This window comes from Charadrius vociferus, unplaced genomic scaffold, assembly GCF_000708025.1.
Source record: "Charadrius vociferus isolate BGI_N301 unplaced genomic scaffold, ASM70802v2 scaffold54, whole genome shotgun sequence".
In the NCBI taxonomy this organism is placed as follows: domain Eukaryota; kingdom Metazoa; phylum Chordata; class Aves; order Charadriiformes; family Charadriidae; genus Charadrius; species Charadrius vociferus.
In genome coordinates, this window is record NW_009648350.1 from 1,288,810 (window position 1) to 1,308,295 (window position 19,486).

General features: G+C 39.4%; 2 protein-coding genes across 2 annotated transcripts in view; one reads left to right on the forward strand and one right to left on the reverse strand.

Moving 5' to 3' along the window:
* Positions 1–3,339, reverse strand: part of SPNS3 (spinster homolog 3 (Drosophila)) — a 27,635-nt gene extending 24,296 nt beyond the window's left edge. The window contains exons 1-3 of the mRNA XM_009885185.1: positions 3,237–3,339; positions 703–768; positions 101–237 (exon numbers count right to left, since the gene is read on the reverse strand). Of these exons, the coding sequence (XP_009883487.1) occupies positions 101–237; positions 703–768; positions 3,237–3,339 (306 nt within the window). The remainder of the gene's footprint in view (positions 1–100; positions 238–702; positions 769–3,236) is intronic.
* Positions 3,340–4,925: 1,586 nt separating this feature from the next.
* Positions 4,926–19,486, forward strand: part of UBE2G1 (ubiquitin-conjugating enzyme E2G 1) — a 42,370-nt gene continuing 27,809 nt past the window's right edge. The window contains exon 1 of the mRNA XM_009885186.1: positions 4,926–4,929. Within this exon, the coding sequence (XP_009883488.1) occupies positions 4,926–4,929 (4 nt within the window). The remainder of the gene's footprint in view (positions 4,930–19,486) is intronic.

The following is a 19,486-nucleotide window of genomic DNA, read 5'->3' on the forward strand; positions in this document are numbered from 1 at the left end:
CACTGATAGCTTTTCCAAATGTGATCAGAGAAGGACTCTATCAACTCCTGCAAAACATATGCAGATCATTTTCATAGTACCCTCTAAGAAAGCAACATACCGATTCACTGATGAATGAACTGCCCAATGTCACACCAGACCAGAAGAAAATACCAGCTCCAAGGATGATCTTCCTATTGTACCGGTCACCGAGGTATCCAAAGATGGGGGCAGCCAGCATGTAACACAAGATGAACACTGGAAATCCAAGAAGGAGCAAAGACAATATTGGTAAAATTATTTTTTTTAAATGTACTCCTCACACCTCAGACAAACTCAGGTCATTTTTTTAAGGCAGAGATTAAAGGAAAGCTGAGTTTGTAGAACTAGTAAGTAGGTTGAAATTTAGAAAAAGATAAATGCAGATTCAGAAAACCCTATACAAAAACAAAACATGTGAATTGCTCAAGTTCTGTATTTCTTGAGAAATTCCTTCATCTTTTCTGATTCACATACTGTGGGATTTTTGAAGGACACAACACCAGTCTTCCCTGAACCAAAGATTTTCAGTTTTGCATTGTAGTCAGCCTGCCCACAAGCGGAAGTGAGCAATACCACACACAAGCAGGAACTAGAAGAAAAAAGTAACTAGACTGTGTTTTAGAAACAGACCACATAGATGCAAGGCAATGTAAACTATCTGGACTTAAGAGACTTTATTACCTGTTTGCAGTAGACCTGTGTCCCCATCGCTAAGCTCGAAGTATTTCTGTATATTTAACAGGATCCCTGTAACAGAGTCAAACATTGAATGACAGCAAAGTACCCTGCTCATTGCTTGTAATTCTATTCATTTGCCAGATCACAGATTTATTTCAAGAACAGCGCTTGCAAGAACTACAGTACCCGTGGCTGCAGCATAATCAATGTCCTCACTATTTACTGGTGCAATTTGAAGTCAGTGTAGATCAAGGTCTAGCCTAACACCAGCACCAGGGCTTTTATAGCTGTTTCTCAGTGACTCTTGAACATATTCTGCATTTAAGGTTTTCCTAATGGTCTCAGAAATTTAAGTCAGTGACTTCATTCAAACATTTTGCATCATTAAAACAGAACAATCAATTGTATTCACTCTTTCTGGTAGGCAATTATCAACACACAGAAATACTGTATTACAGGAACTGCAGTTTTGGACTAATAGAGTATTTAGAAAAAATCACAGCTAATACAAGACTTGACCTGAACTACAACTTGATTTCAAACTAACTTTTACACTGAGCACCACTAAAAATGTTATGCCCTCCACATAACTGAAATAACTGGCCTGACCAGTTATTGGCAAATTACAAAGCATTGATCTGAACAGCTTGGAACAGGGTAACAGATCAGAGGGGGAAAAGTCTGCATGATCACCATTTTTAACAAACTGAAGACTCAATTCCAGCAGACAATTAAGTGGAAGAGCTTTTTTTTGTGTGAAGATTGATGCAAACTCTGTCAAACCCCGTGAGCAAAACTGCCCAGAAACCACAACTTCCTAACTGCCACCAGCTTACTTTTAAACAAATACTCAAGCCTCTCCTTCACTTTCTTGTTAACTTATATATAACAATATGTTCATACATATGGACAGCCAAACTCAAATGTACTGATGCATGAATTCTGCAATGCAGCTGAATTCTAGCACATGAACAGTGTATTGCTGTGGTATAAAATGCACTACAGATTTCCCCCATGGCCGAGGAGGTCATAGAGTTAACTTAAAATTGTTTTAGTCATATATTGTAACTAAAGTAGATGACTGATATTTCAAAGGCCTGGACACTATCCCCACCCCTGTTCTTGAATTCTTACATGTCCCTGAAGATACCTCACTCACAAGAAACTGAGCATGTTAACAAGTAGGCAAGCTTTTCTTCATAGGACTTCTTGAAAATTTTAAGCTCTTAGCATGTACAGGAGCTAAAGAATAGTTCAAAGCCTGGAGTGAGCCAAACGACTGCTTGCACTTAGTGCTTCCAACTGCATATCCTCCTAGCATCCCAGTTCTTGCTCAAAGATATTTTCATCCTCTCCTGTCCCCCTGCCCTTCTCCAGGGAAAGTTACTTCACAATAGAACTCATACATTGAAGTTTTTCACTACCCATCTTGCAGTATCATTCAGCATGCACTCCTACTTGTTTCCTTCTCTTTTATATAGGTGGTTAAGAAGTCAAAAGAAAAAAGCTTAAACTCCTAAACCCACTAGCCTCTCAACTTTTAAAGACACTGACTGAATGTCTTAAATTTCTGAATGGTTTAAGTAGCAAAAAAAATTAGTTTGTGTGCTGTCAGTAGATATTAATTCCAAATTTAACACTCTATCCTTTGGGTTTTTTCAAAGTTCTAAAACATTTATGATTTCCAGCCCCCTCAGAGGTAAAACGTGAAAACTGACAACATGTGTTTCCTCCTGATTTATAAATCAGATCCCTGGAAGCATGGTAGATGCTCAGGAGCGATGCTAAACAGAAGAATTTACACAGACCACAGTTGATATGGGAGGAAAAGACATAGATTTCCCACCAGTTTACCAGAAGCAATGCTTTACTCTTTGCGGCTAGGTAAAAATAAATAAATAACATTTTGGAAAAAGGATATTATTTATTAGAAAACAAGTTGTAAATTTGGTAGGTGATGCTTACGGAAGCGGGTCTCTGTTCTCTTTACACAATCATGTTACACTCTCCATTGCGGAAATCCCACAATTTCTAGCAGATCATGAGGAAGTTAAGCTTCCCCTAAACAAGCTTGCACGAAGTTAACATTATTTTTGTACTTTTAATGGGGGAAACAGCATCACTATTATTCAGACAAAGGAATGTCGTATCTAATCTACTAGATCCAAAGACAGCCTGGTAAGCTGCTGTAGACAATAAAGGGAAGCCTGTAGGATCCAGACACAAAAATGGACTAATCGCTCTGTATGTTAAAGTCTGTTTATAAAAGACTTAGATTTAAAAATATGAATCTTAAGCATTTAACAAATGCGATTTTTATAAGTATTCTACTAACCATTAATAACTAATACATCATTTATTGGTCTTTCAAGTTTATAATTGGAAGTTTCATTAAGAGTATGACCACCAGGCTAAAGCAGATAAGTGAGAAAGATTAAAAAGACATAAAGCATATCCTTACTTTAGAAAACATTTGTAACTACAAAGTAGAGCTGTTGAGAACTTAAATTTTTTAGAAGAAGAAAATAGGCTCTCACCTGGTACAAGGAACCAATCCATGAAATTTATTAAATTTGCATAGCACAGCACAGCAACTATCAGGTATTCTCTCTTTGCTGGGCCCTTCCTTGCCATAGACATGACTAGACCTTGTCTTACACGTGCTGCAGTAGCTCCATAATTCTGCTCCTCAGGAGGCGGCTGGGACTGCAAGCCCGTGCTTTCATGCGCACCAGGGTTTTGCATATTTCCCAGTGCAGAAAGTCACCAGAGCTTACAAAGTGTTTCCTTAGTGCACCAAGCTGCAAGTCAATTTTTTGTTCGGGCTATGAGGAACTTCAATCACTATGGTCATTTCCGGCAATGAAGCCCAGCCACTAAAAACTGAAATTAAATGTGCCTTCCAGAAAGAAGAACTTTACAAAGAAAGAAGCTGCAGTCTTGTGTTTTTGCAACAGCAGAAGTGAAGTGCTATACCTTGAAGACAAAAAGTAAGTGTAAACAAATGCAAAATAATCCATTGTGCATACAAGAAACAAAAGTGCACAACTTTGCAATAACCTCACAGAAACTGCATAAGCAAAATTAATATTAATCTTCGCTAAGGTCTCAGTGAGTTGCCAGAGCTAAAAATAGCCTTTCTAGAGAAGAGAGGGAAAGAAAAAAAACAGACTCTCCCTTGCTAGACCAGGTACCTATCTTTGACTTGAGCCCTCCTTTACCACAGACTTCTTGTGCAACTTTGGACAAATCGTTTGCTTTGTCTGCACCTCAGATCTTTATTCCTGCCACACACACCCCGGCCTTTAAGTAGGGTTACCTAGACTTGTCCCTGCCACCCGACCAGGCGCTTCTCTCTGCTGCCACCCATCTGCTTTGCACTGTCTACACTGAGAACAAAATCCTTTCTTATAAGGTCCTGAGTCAAATCAGCAATTTAAGCAGAAGACTCATACTCCAGAGCACTTGCTGGTTTGGGGTTGGTTTTTTTAGGGGGGGAATACCAAACAAACAAACAAACAAATCTACAACAAAACAACCCAGAATGCTACAGTAAGCAGCAAAAGGGAGATGGAAACAAAAACATTCTCCTTTACCCCTGCTGGACCTGTGCACATTCCACAGTTCTGAATTGTGCAATGGGATTTCTTCCCTTTTGTCCCCCAAAAAGATGTCTGAAAGAGAAAGAAAGGAGGACAAACAAAGGCATTCTTGTTCTTTCAGGGTGTGCAGCTATCCTTCTTCCCTGTCTTTCTTCTGGCCACTCAGATTTGAAAATGTATTCTTACTTAATTCTCCCAGCATCAGTTTTCCTATTATATTAATTATTTTTTAGACATATAACAAGTCACATGTCTTTTGAGCCATTTTGTGGATTACCAACTTCAGAGGCTAATTTATTTTTTGCACCCTGTTAATAAAATTTAAAGTGAAAATTAACAGTTAACTGTAAGAGTTTAAGAGTGACGCAGCGAATTGGAATGAGTACTGATTACAGGTTGACCCATGCATGAACACAACAGTCTATGGTTGGGTTTTTTTTCTTAAGAATTGTGTGTTTCACACTTCAGACTAAACTGAAAAACAAAATAGCATCTAGTATTCTTGGCCGTTTTGTAAAATCCCTATTCCTTTACTTGGTGTGCTCAACACTGTAGTATTTCATTCTATCTTCATTTTCTGAAGATCTAGTTCTTCATGAACCAGAAGGCATGTTTAACTTAATCATGGGTAAGTCTGTATTAATTTTATTTGAAGAGGGCTCTTTTTTTGGTAACATCTCAGCTCTCAGCTTTCTAAGGAAGGTTTTAGATACAGATTATGGGCATATTCTGCTCAAGGGAGCTCCACAGAAATCAGCTGGTGCCTGAAAATATTTCTGAGTGTGTCAACTTACTATCAGGAAGCAATTTTTGCTCTCTATTCTGTATTATCACTACTACCTTTTTCTCTACTATAGGCTATAGAACTTTCACTGAGTAAATGTCACATTATCTTTGCATCCCACAGCTTTATTAAACCGATGAAGTCAAGAGTTGGCTATACTTGGGAGCAATAAAGAATCCGCACAATTTTGTAGAAATGAAAAACTTTATCTACATCCACAACGTTGGATTAAAAAAAAAAATCTGCAAAAAATATTAAAATTGCTTTGAAGAACTATAGTCGGCTTTAAAGATGGGCACAGTGAACGTCAGTTTTGCCTTACTTCAGCCCAAAAGCAAGGGCGGGGGGGTGGGCTCAGCAGCGCAAGGGCCCTTCAGACGCTCCCGACGGCAACTGGTTATTTACCTTAAAAACAAAAACAAAAACACACAAACAAAACCCAAAACAAAAACTAAACAAAAAAAAAAAAAACAAAACAAACCAAAACAAAACAAAAAAAAAACAAAAAAACCCCACAACCCAACAGCAACAGGCAGAAGTAGAGCCTAAACAAGGGGTTGGAGACTCAAACTGAGGAATCTAAGCTGCTTGCGGCAGAGGTTCATTAGCAGTAAAAGGCAAAACAGTCAAAGTTGTGCTATTTTTTTTCATCTTTGTTCTTTTCAGAAGCAAGGTAGTAGTGGATCATAGAACCATAGAATGGTTAGAGTTGGAAGGAGCCTTAAAGATCATCTCGTTCCCACCCCCTGCCCTGGGCAGGGCCACCTCCCACCAGCCCAGGTTGCTCCAAGCCCCCTCCAACCTGGCCTTGAACACCTCCAGGGATGGGGCAGCCACAGCTTCTCGGGGCTCTACATGCTTTAGAAGGAATATTTTCCACACTTGATGCCCAGCCACATCTCAAACCTTGTAAGGAAGGCCCCACAGGGCAGCTCGTCAAGATTTAACTCTCACTCTGGATAGCTTAAACGTCTCTTGATCCAAATGTCCTTTGAGTTTCCGGGGCACATCCCAGATGGCTCTCAACTCCTGACATCTGCTGCTAAACTTGATGTTTGTAGACAGTTAAAAGCAGATTTTTAATTAATACTGTTATGGCAAGAACTCAGTTCTGCTTTCCTAAAATGGAATTTCCAAAGTCCACTTTTTCCAAAGACAGAGTCAGTTTAAACAGAAAATGTTCCTCACAAACACCAAACCGCCAGCTCCGCACTCCTCTTAAACTCTTGATTCCCCTTTTGCTCTTCATTAAAGCCTTGAGACATCACTCCCACTCTATGCTTTTTGATGCTATACTAGCTGGCCATTTTTCTGTCTGCAGCACCAAACTTGTGAGCCAGGTTCTCATGTGGGACCTCAATGCTGAACATACCGCACCTCTGCCACCATTACTGGTACCAGACATCCTCCTATTGGCATCGTCCCCCCTCTCTCCCTTACCTCAGTGTCACAAGCCATAGCCTTCCACCCACTCCATTTTTCACTGCTGGGTCCAAGTCTGCAGTCGCCTCTAAAAGGCCCTCTGTGACTTAGCCTTAGTCTGTCAGCTTGTATAGACATCATCCTTTGATAGCTGTCCTGCCTTTAACTGACGATTTGTCCTTTTCTCCCATTATGGTTTTCATGTTCATGCAGACAACACCACGCCAAAAAATTCTTGCAAAACTTTGTCACAATCCACTTTTGCTGTGTGGGCTTCAGAAGGTCACCACACAATACAAGTCAGCTTTTGTTAGGCAAGATTACAGTTCATTTCTTTATAGCCAAATATTTTCTTTTTCCTATTTTTGTTCATTTCTGTCAGTCGGGATATGGACTGACTGCCTTGGAACAAAGTGCAGTGTTTGCCTACATAGCTTACGTTAGGGGTGCGAGGTGCCAATGCAATATAAAAAGTAGCTTTTTATCCCTCTCATACTCCCTTCACCAGCTCTGTTTTCATGATGATTTCATGATTTTCATGATCTCATTTAAGCATGAGATCTCATAGCTGCGTCACCAGCAGTTAAATCACAGAATCACAGAATGGTCAGGGTTGGAAGGGACCTCTGGAGATCATCTAGTCCAACCCCCGACTGCCCTCAATCCTTCTACAGCAGCAGCAAGTCAGAACCTGTTTATTCTAGGCATTTGGCACCACTCCACACACAGAGCAACGTATTTTCTTACACCATTCTGAATCTGCTGTGGACCAAAAGTTATTTTGATGACTGAACCTGACAAATGCAACCGAGACTCCCCAGATGAACACACACATTTGGTGATAACTAGACCTGGTTGGCTGATAGTCAGCAGGCCAAGCCATGGGGGTTTTACGTGCTTAGGAAATTGGCCTGTTTCAACCAGAGCATTCAAGTAAGTCCCCCTTGGCTATTTCTCACCTAGAGTGTCCTGTCCGCCTAGGCACCCGCTCAGCATCTGGGCAGCAGTCCTGTTGGGTCTTCGCTCTGCGCTAGGCGCTCCCCCCGAGAGACTGCGGAACTACCCTTTCTTGGCCACACCGCTGCCCTGTGCTGCCGTTCTTACAAGCAAGAGATAAGGCAGCGGTGTGGGTAGGAGGCAGGTAATGAAGAGATGCCTTGTGCGCACAAGGGCAGGGCTGCGTAAACCCACTAAGGCTTGTGGAAGCAGCAAGTGTAACAGCCGCTGGTGTATTTCTGTCAGTTTAACTAAACCCAGGTGAGACGCTGCCAAGAAACGTGCTGTGCCTGTAATCCAGACAGCACTGTTTACAGACAGCTGATGTCAGAGCTTCCAGTTTTCCCTGAAAGGATTTCCAAGTATTTACTACAAAATGTCTTCAAATGTATTTATTTATCCAAATATCCTTTAATGGTGGATGTTGCCAAATCCATGAAGAGCTTTGGAGGTTTTACCAGAGCTTTCCCAGAAAGCTACATCAGAAGGGGCATTAATAGTGAATCAATATGTCAGAAAGATATAAATTGAAAAATATTTTACTATCCTGATTAACTCCAAACCATTTCTATATACATAACAAAAATAAGCTTATTAACCCACTGAATAGCAAACAGCAACAAAGAATATGAAAGAATTGAATATGGAAATAATATTCATTGTTGACTAGATCTACCAATACTGATTTTAGAAAGTAAGGAATAAGCTGCTTTTGGTATCTTACCTCTCTCATGCATCACCCGGACAGAACATAAAGTAGCCAAAAGAAAATACATGCCTGTATGTATTTGCAAGCATATATGGGAATGGTCTGCATTTTGAGGTGTACATATTTCAAAACTATTGTGATGGAAACAAATTCATAAATCACAAGATTCTGCAAATAATTGAAATATGGATTGCTGCAAGACTTTGTAATTTTAGTGTCTGACAAGATCAGAAAAATGAAGTTTAACATAATTCTGGTAGACGGACAGCTTAATAAATGCATGTCTGGATCTACCTGAAATATTGCACTCCAAGGAGATTCAAAGACAATGATAATGACTACAAAGAGCTGCAGAGTAACAGAGATTTAGGTAAGAGGCTATGGATTTTTAAAGGTTTGTCACTGTGGTCTCTATTTGAACCAAGGCTGCACAATAAACCACTTTTGGTTTTGAACTCAGTCTGCAATGATAAAACGTAAAGACAAACTTGGACCTAGACTTTAATATCTGGGCTGCATGTCTGGAGGGACGGCAGTTTGACCGACAGTTTAAACCGAACAGTGACCAACCTGACACAAGCTATTCAAGTAATGTAATCATGTGTAAAATTCAGCACCATTTTCAGTTTCAGATATATTATAGAATCAATAGTTCTCGTAAAAGACCCTATTGCAAAACTCCAGGGATGACTCATCTACTAACGTGTATATTTTTCTTACATTTCAGTCCTCTGACTGATGCACATTTGACAAATTGTTCTTCCCTTGGAATATACAGCCTGTACTTGCCAAAAGGGAAGGAGCCTGAGTGCTTTCCTTCCAATGGAAGTTTGAGAGATTCTGCACCTGTAGTTTGTTGAATCTGCTCTATCTCAGTGTATTGTTTGTGGCCACATTTAGTCATGATTAACATTCAGGTAGCAGCTGCTAATGGGTTAAAATACTGTTATGAAATACTTAGTATTTTAGAATAAAATTTAGTAGCTGAATAATGAAGACTAGATTGCCAACGCTTTTTCTTCACACCTTTGCAGGCAGAACTAACAGTACAAGCCATTACTCAATTGCCTGTCTCTTGCCTTTGCACGCATCTTGTGGAACAAATACGTAGCAAGGGATTGGACCATCCAGACTAACCATCTTCATGAGTCCATTACACTTCATGAGCAGTCTTCTGTTACCAAAAACACTTTAAGAAAACCAGCTGGACCACCTGTTCCACTATACACTTAATTGGAAAATATCTGCTTGGCATGTTATCGTTCTACAAGTTTCAAAAAATACTACATTTTTAGTTACCGTATGCTTTTTACCTCCGCAGCCTGAATTTCCTTTTAAAATGCTTTATTTCATGTTGCCTGGCTAATAGCACAAAACAATGTGGACCCAGTGTAAGCATACTTTAGCCTTGTGATAGCAGCAAATAAAATTTACACCCTCTATACTGTAAAACTCACTTTTTTTATTATTACTGACAAATAAGCTATACCTAACTTTAAAATTCCTGGAATATAGATCATGCTTTTGGTTGGGCAGGGAGGCTAGTTCAGACTCTTCTCCTACACACCCTTTTCATTAGGAAACAAACTGCAATTTTATGAAAAATTTCTTGGGGTGCTTACCTAAATAACTCATTTCACAGGTAACATTCTCCTTGGTTGTGTCCATATAATCCTGCCTCAAAAGGTGCAGCAAAAGCAATTACAGTTCCAGCATATAATCACAGAGCAGTAAAAGATGAACACGCTCCAATTCTATTAACTGTTCCTTCCTTCTTCTCTGGGGGAGAAAAAAAAAAAAAAAGAAAAAAAATCTTCTTTGCAAGTGAGAACATTTTGCATTAACATGAGACAAAGGAGGAAGCTGCACATCACTGGAACAGAGCTTCCTCTTCTAGCTGAGATTTATTCAAACACAGAACAGCTCGTTGAGGTCAAGAGAAAGGAGGCAATATAGTTACTATGCACCAAAGATACTATTTTGCTAACCAATTTAACCGCTTTTGCCTTTACCAGTTTTTTAGCTCAAGCTTACTTTTATTGGTGTATCTGATAACTGGATTTCTTGCATTTTAGGATTCGGGATGCTTCTGCCACAATTATAGCAGAAAAGGCCTGTGAAATCTGCATGGATTTGGGAATAAAACTGTGGAATTAAATGTCTGTTTAACCTATGTTTTGACCTTTCTACCATAGTGAAACATTCATCCCCAGAAGAACCATTAGTTGTCCACTGTAGTCTTCACTTCTATACACTGGAGCCCTCTTAATTAAGAAGACAGCATAACAGATAAGGAGCCATTTATTATGAGTAATGACAAACAGAGAAGCATTGACAGAACAAAAATGGAGGCCTTTCCCTATGAGGCCTTTTCCTTTCTAGCCTCACTACCTCCAGCCTGAAAGAGAAGACTATTTTGCAAGTCAACACAGTATTTTAATCACTACAGAGACTGTTAATGTTAGGGTTAACTAAAAACTTGAATAAACATAGATTTAAATAAAGAATAACCTAATTTAGTATTGAGAATGTCTAGTTCCCAGAAGAGCGTCCTGCATAAAAAAAAATTTACTGTCACCCTCAATGCTTCCAGTAAGGCAAAGGGCAAGCTGTAGTCACCCTTTTGGTAAGGGTACGTACATGAACTCCCTATAGCCATGCATCATTGTTAGCACTGGGAAACAAATTCTGCCAGCAACAAAAGAAAACTTTTGTCGTTTCAAAGCTCTGAGTTATACTAACCCCAAAATGCTGACAGTTATTGTGCAAATATTTGGAAGTTCTTAAAGTTATGAAGCAATTTAGATAGGAAATTAGGATTAAAATATATCTATACTATCACTGATATGTACCTACCTTAGGCAGAGGGTAGCTTCTACTCCAACAACAAGAAAACAAATGCAGAAAGTGGCCAGAGTCACTCTTCCTGGGCATCTTCGGTTTGGTTTTAATCAGCTAGTGATAAAGAAGTTTGTAAAAACCTTGACCAGTCAAACGTCTGCTTTTAATGAAACAAAACCAAATAAATCCATGAACATGGAGCAAAAAAAATGTAAAGGACAGTCTATCAGTTATATGGGTAATATTTGGGAGACAAAGAGTTGGGAAGAAGTTATTGCTCTGCTACCAATTTCCTTTGCTAAAGCAAAGGGACCTCAAGTCTCAAGCTCTAAAGCAAATGTTACCATTGATCCTTAAAAGGGAGAAAGAAAACAATAAACATTAGAACTTTGAAACATTTATACAGTTCTACTTAACATCTGATTTTTGTTAAATAATGCACACGATGTTTTCAGGCTTCAGCTCTTGGTTCTTCAGGCTCTGTTTTGCACACAATATTCTTTACAAAATTTGCAACCACAGTAATAAAACCACGATGTGAATCATTTATATTTATTAATTACTTAGCAAAAATAAAATATAAAGTAGACATACACATATCTTACACTTCTATCTATTCATTCCCTACCTGGTCTGAAGATGGTCTCAAAAGGTCTTCCATACAAAATTAAAAGGTAAATGAAAAAAATCCGGCCTGTCTTTCCTGCCTGGAATCACGCTAGCATTTGCACACTTCACACATTTTTGATACAGCGTAATGATACAGAATTCTCATGACTTTAGTAGCTACTTTTGTTTAAGACAAGTTCAGCGTCAGTGAAAGAACTATCATCTCTTTGTCCTTAGGAGCCAGCAACCAGCAAAGTCTCTACTTCATACTTCTGAGTAGCTTTTAAGATGCTTTTCATTAATAGTCCATGCTTAGTTTTTAATCATGTTCCCTTGTTATGTAACACTGTTGTCTAAAGCTTAAAATAACACATAGCAGAAAACAATAGTCACATAATGCTATGACTCTTATCAATAAGAACATTAATATCAACTTCAGATGGTATATTTACTTGAAAAAAAGGTTTACAAGAATTTATTGTAAATCCCTAAGTTAAATGAAGCTAAGAAGAACCTTTGTTTCAAAGTCTAGAATAGTTGCAGGAGTTAAACAAGCTAAGAAGAACCTTTGCTTCAAAGTCTAGAATAGTTGCAGGAGTTTAACTAGCTTCATCAAAGTCATGGAAGAACTATGGTCACTCAATTTTCCAAACTGTAAAAAAAAAGATTTTCTTTACCTCTCAACAAGTCTTATGTCAATAGAATGTTTTCTGACTTGGTTCATTAAGATGCTTCCTTAAGAAAGAATTAAAAGGTACAGAATAAGGAGGGTGTAAATCAGCAAAGTGATTAATCTGTTAAAAAATGCCAAATATAACTCAAGCCACCTGTGTTTTCACTGCCTCCATTCCCCCCTCCCCCGTTTTCTCTTCCTCTGAGAAGTTCATAGTGTAGTTCTAACAGAAAAACAAACCTGTCATACACAACAAGACATTAAGATCAGAAAAATCCAGCACTGTAGCAAGATTGCAGCAAGAAGTTACCAGACTCTACAGGTCAGAGGCATTCATCCCTTTCATCCACTCACCTGTTTCCAGCAACACGCCTGCTTGGTATTTCCTTTTCTGCTTCAAAGCCCAGTTTTTCCTTGGGCTTCTGTTGAAATTAAATTCAATGCCAGAGTACCTGTCCATATTATAAGAATTATGGTAGTATATTTTTCCACTAGAAGCAAATACTGTATTATATGGTAACACTACAGCCCACGGTTATGTGTACTTACACTATCTTAACCTGTTTTGCTTCCCATATGGGACTAACCCTCATATGTTGCACAACTGCATTCACCTTAAGGGATTTGCCATTTGAACTATACCCGTGTATGTCGTGTTGCTTATGCTCATGTACAGCCCTTCTGCAGGTTACAATTATATCCATTGCTCCGTTAATCTCTATGGCAATTTGCTACAAAATACCTACCCATCATGCATACATATTTTCTTCCCTTTTGTGCACTGTACTAATTTTGTACCAGCAAAGGCGCTAAAACGTGTCATGTACAAATATGAGTATATCTCGAAGAACTGCAAGTTTACTGTTCCAGATGATTCCAGGAAAAAAATAACTTTGTTGCCAAGTACTTTATATACCTCCTAATCAACAATTATCAGCCACAATTTGAGGTAAGTGGTATCAACTATGATACAGTTTGCAAAATGTGAGCAAAAGCAAAGTATTTACAGTTTAAAAGGCAAAACTATTTTAAAAGAGTCATAGTGTCATTCTTGATTTAAAACCAAGTATGTCTGTCCTTTTAAAAACAGCCCTATTTAAAATAAAATGTGAAATAAGGGCAGCCTACACTACAGTGAAATCTAGAATCACTAAGTACAAAATATAAAAGCAGTCCAGGCTTGCTGCAGAAATTTCAGAGAAAGTCAAAACACCGAACTGGTGGGTGTTACTGAGTAAGTGGCTAGAAATAGCATATTGAGTGCTGAACCAGCTTTTTACAACACTAGCTTCATCTGCAGGTGCAGAAAGAAAGCGAATTCTTCATTTCAGTTTATTCAACAAGTTTATTTTGATTCCTGGTTCATTCAGAGATGAGAACTAAACTGGGATTTGAAAAACGAAGCCAGCTTGTTTTTCCCTTTTCCAAACTATGGGCAAAATCAAGATGCAGGATGATTAACTCTAACTTGTGGGAGGATAAGATCTGGTAGTATTAATATCTTGTAAGTTGGGGGAGCTAACTGAACAGAAACCATCAGTTAAAAGCTCACAGCATCTAATAAACAAAAGATCTCAAATAGTACTTAAAGACTTAAACAAAATCAAAAGTTTGAATAGATACATGTTGACATATCTTAAATCAATGACTACCCCTGTCCTTCTGACTGAATAAAGCAGTGTCCTGCCAAGCACAAGGAATCTGCTTTTATTTAAGAAAAGGATTAAGAATTATAAATGTAAAATAAGATTAAAACAAATAATGTAAATTAAGATTTCCTGCTTGGCATTTTAAATCATGAATCAATTATTTAAATATCTGGTTTACGCCAACAATAGAAAAAGGAAGTAGTGAAAACAGTATTTTAACTTCTGGCATCAGATTTATATACAAATAAGCATTCTCAAATATATGTCTTTGTTTTCTTCAAGAAAATACTGCTGTTTATTTTCTTCCAGTAACAGGCCAGCATTTCAGAAAAGGCAAATCAATTACTACCTGCCTCATATTTCACATCCTTGTATTTGTTCCAAGGATTGAAAACTGACACAGCGGTGTATCTCATGACCGCTTTCCATCAGGTATATTAAACTGATTGTCAATTAGGTCAGGCTTTGCAGGTAGCAAAGCAAAAATTTCTCACACTTAGTTCTTTAGAAATATCAGCTAGAAAATCGCAGTTTTCATTTTAATTTAACCCTTCCCATATCTATTTTGGCATTCAAGCCAGTCTTTCATCATTACTTTAATTTCTGCTGTTTTCCTTTGCTGCCTTATTTTGAAGTCAGCGGTTCCTCACTAATAATGAGGGAAGAAACCCAATGTATTCTGAAAAAATTATGTCCATGTTGTGTAAAGTGAACACCTCTCAGGTGGGAATTTTACCCTGATCCTAACATTAACAACTAGGCAAAGTCTCTGTTTCCCAGCTTGCTATCTGTTTAAGTAATAGTTTGAACTTATACAAATAAAGTTTAGAACAAGGTCATTCTGGTTTATCCAGGTCTTAAACAGTGCCTTCCTGCCAAAAGCCTGAGTAAACACCACCATAAGATTCCATAAGGATTTCCTCCAGTTCCAGAAGCTGTTTTACCATGACCATTCCTGTCAAGGCTGATTCATACCAGAAACCTTATCCAAAAGTCATGTCAAAACACTTTGTTTAGTTGTCACCCTTCATTGAATAACTTAGTCTACCTCCACATACCTTCTCCTTGGCTCAAGCAATCATTTTCCACGCTTCATGTCACAACCAAAACCTTTATGTGTGGTCACGGACCTAGGTGGAATACTACTGGATTTATTAAGGAATGACAGACAGACACATGGCGAGGTTTGAACATTAAAGCCATTGTGGTTTCATGTATCAGGGAATGAAAGTCAGGACAAGCTCCTATTTCTGGCTCCAGTGCAGCCTTGCTCTGGCATCTTGGGCAAGACATTTTAGCACCATGGACTGCCACACATGTCCATCCTAACTATTTCGACTCTTACGGAAGAATGGAGATTCTTACCTCTACAGGAGATCATCAAGGATTAGTGTTAACCCAGCAGGACTCTGATCTTAGTTGGAGATCTAAACATTGCTACAATACAAGCAAATATAAACATTTTCATCATACTCCACAGGGAGGTATGTTCTGAAGAGATGTGTTGTAGCAGCTGCAGCAATTCCCATACCAGGTTTCTCTCTGTTTGCCATGCTACTGATTCACTGGTCCATTTTTTCTAGGAAACCCCCCTTCTTCACATACACACACGCACTTCCCAGTGAAACATGAGCCCAACAACATTTGAGTAACAGATAAACTTTTGAACCTGTTATGTAGGAGTAGCCTTGAACTTATGCAAAATACTTTTGGCCAGACTGATGTGTTCAGCCCAGGTTTAGTCCTCTGCTTTATTTATAGGTCATACCTAATTGGAAACAAAACAGCTTTTAGTCCTTGTTACGCTTTTATTCAAGCCAGCAGGGAGCTATGAATTGAAGACAAAATACAGTGAATTGCCATCTCCTTTTTCCCAAATTCTCTCTTAACAGGGAATTTTCAGAGCATTTGCCTTTATGATACACATCCATGGTACTGACCAAATTTTACCTTTGCATACAATATATGAAGAAGCAATTTGGATCTTACTACTCACAAGCAAACTCAGTCAAGGCTCATTTAAAGAGAGACTCCTTAGAGCAAACTACTTATGTATCAGCAAATGCACAGCAAAAACAAGTGTAAGGGAGGAGACCGGTACACCACAGCTCAGCAAACTGATGCCTTTTCCTGGTGACAATTTGGGTCCAGAACACAAACCCTTAAAAACCCTTAGCCTTTACCGTCAAGAAAACAACTTGTTGGCTAGATATAAACTGCAAGAAACTCAAGCCTCCAAACATTATAATGGATGTATAAACGCTCCCTGTTTCCCTAACAGGAACTTTTTTCTAAGCCTAAAAACTGATGCCTCACATTGCTACCATTTAAAATGTCTCTTCACTGACTCCAGTGAAAGTTAGATGAACATTGCAGAACATGTTACAGGGAGCTATCTCTATCTTACCATCAGCTTTTTGTTTTTGCCAAGAAGCTGAAGTAGGGGAGCAGATGTTGCTAACAGTGTGAATCCAGCTGGAAGACTCTACTGAACAGAAACTATCTACTAGTGTAATCTGTGATTTGTGTTGTGAATGAGGAATTGGGGGAGAAAGTCAAACGAAACACATCATATTCAAGAAAAGTAAGATGCTGAATTTGAAACCTTGATCCTTTTTAAGGTGACAGAAAACCTTCCAGGATTTCCTATCCTAACCACAAGATGAACAATTATGATAATATACCCTTGCCAAGGGAAAAGATTAATGTAGTAAGGGCCACAGCAAATGGCTTACAGCCATTACAGATCTGAAAAGTCATACAAGAAATGGTCTCAGGAAAGAGAAGGTAATCTAAATTCTTACTGCCCTTCCATTTAATGCAGAGACAGTTGCCGAGAGAGACATGGTGGCATGGCAGAGGCAGGAAAACAAATTTAAGAAAACAATCTCTCCTATCTTGAGATCTTTTCCTCAAATGTCCTGCATGTTGCCTCAGCAAACAGTAGGATAAGGTGTTTGTGCAAAGGTAGTACAGAAAGTAGATACGAACAGAAGAGAAGATTACTTCACTGAGCCAGGGAAAGGCTTTTCTCGCTTTTCAGATAGCCTGTTGTGTTTAAGGACAGGCAACATGAACTGTGAGCCAACAGTTCCCACTCTGCTGCGGCATGACGGCTTCATTTCCATGACGGGATTCCACAGAGTCTTTATCGCTGTAAGGAAACACTAGACTAGTTTATGTCTTGGTCACACACCTGTCCTCACCAGCAGTAGCCATGTTCTACATTTTACAGCTGCACGCAAGGTGACTTGACAGAGCAAGGTTAGAGTACTTTAAGTCGTCAATGCTTCCTGTAATGAACCACATATTACTTTTATAAATGAGGGTTGAATGTGCTGCCAGAATAAAGGAATCCAGGTCATCTGTGCCAGCTTAAACCATATCCTTTCTCTCCCAACCCACAGCCTCCTTACGTTCCTTAGAAGGAAAATCATACACCAGCCATAGGAGACCATAGAAAACTTCCCTTAAGTAAGATGACTGCCAGCGAGCGACCTACTGTTGAACAATTCAGGATGATTTTGATTAATAGAATGTACTAGAAATAGAGTTGTTTCATATAACCTTTCAGTCTTCAATGCTGTAGTTAGGTCCTCTATTAATAGAACTGTCAGAAATGTGTACTCATGCCTGAACTGACATCAGGTACAGAAAGTTGAGTGAGTGAATTTAGTGCTGGCTTAACTGACATTGTGAACAAAGCCTACCTTTTATTCCTGAACGAGAAATACCATCCACAACAGTGTCACTTCCCATCAACACGCCTGAATTCCAATCTGGGTGACTGTCTCTTAGCATAATAAGTTTACAAAATGCACATGCACATGATAGCCTTCTATGTTTAAATGGATAGATTGTGTTTTAAGATTGAATAAACTGACTGAAGCAATACAAAATACAAATACAAAACACATTTAGGAATTAGATTCAACCTACAAAGGAGAAACACTTTCACAAAGACTTTCTTCAGCTAAGAACACCATTTATGAGATGAATTTCAGTAATAGTAGCTGTGGGATGTCTTGTATCATCCTAGTTTAATCATTGAAGAGGACACAAATTCAATCAGAACTGCAAGAATATCTGGGAATAGTATTCTGATTAATTGTACTAGGACAGTAATGAAAATCTCAGACTATACTAGGCCTTCCAAATTGCAGCATGGGAAATGACTTTAGCACTGCCAACTAAAAACATCTCTCTTATAGGCTAGTTCTTTCCTTCATTGCAAGCCAAGTTTGGTGTTCACAAACAAAATAAACCCCTTGTAGTAGAAAAAATAGAGCACGCTGTTTTTCTAAAGGATTTGAACATTTTGGCAAACCGATACAGGATAAATCCCTATGTAGTAATTTATTTCTGCAATAGAGCAGGGAGTTTCCTGCTTTCTGTTACTGGTAATAAAGGTTCATCCAATTAGTCAGAAACTGCATTTCCTTCAGAATTAAATGCAAAATCCAGCGGGATGCTCAAAGCATATGGTAGAGGAGCAGAGCAGCCCATACCTTTTATACTGTGATAAACAGGTGTGTGAGACTAAAATATTTTTTACAATCAACACATGAATATAGAGACAACTTGTATTTTTGTCAGTCCTTCCCTGGCCATTTACTTAATTCTTTGTGATGCTCCCTTAATTTTTAGCTCTTCCTCTCAGCAGTGCCTGTCCTCAGACTTACAGTCATCTTCCAAAACCTCCTTTTCTGAAGGCTTTTGCTGGAGATCCAAAATCAAGCCGACGTCTTTCAGGGATAAACTGTCACAGGAGAGCCCCTTTACCTCACAAACACAGCAAGGGGTTTGACTTAGGCTTTTTATACCTCTTTCTCTTTCCTGCACACATCTTCAGCACGGCAGCGAGCTCCCCCTCACAGAAGCATCCCCTTCACACCCACAGACAAAAATCTACATTTTGCAGCAATCCTGCATAAGCAACTTTCATCCAGCAGCTGCTAACTCTTTTTAGCCTGCTCTTTTTAGCTGCTCTTTTTAGCCTCTCTTGTGGGAAACTCATGTATTTTACTGGGTTGGGGAGATGGCAGCAGCCTGAGGGCAAGCAGGGCTTTGAGGAGTGAGAATATGCCCAGATAGCTTTTGTTACTTACTGCCTGTGTCTACTAGTCTTGTGCAGTGTGGTAACTGAGGGAAGACGCGTCTCTCACCGGGACCAGCCAGCTGCCCCTCAGAAAGCCCTCTGCCCTCAGTGAGGTGCCATGCGGAGGCAGCCAGGAAGCAGCCAGCAGCACAACCACCGTGCTGCGGGGAGACGGTGCGCTACACCCCTCCCTGAGGAAAGCCCTTCTCAGTCGTAGCTCTCTTCCTCCCTCTCTCCCTGCAAGCGAGGGCTTTAAAAGCGAGGGGAAGAACGAAGGACCTTCTCAACATGGCGGCCGAAAGACAGCTCGCCCCGCCTCCCCGCCCCACGTCCCCTCTCAAGATGGCGGCGCGGAAGGGCCGGCGGGCGGGGCCGGGGGCGGCGGCGCGCCCCCGCGCCGCGGG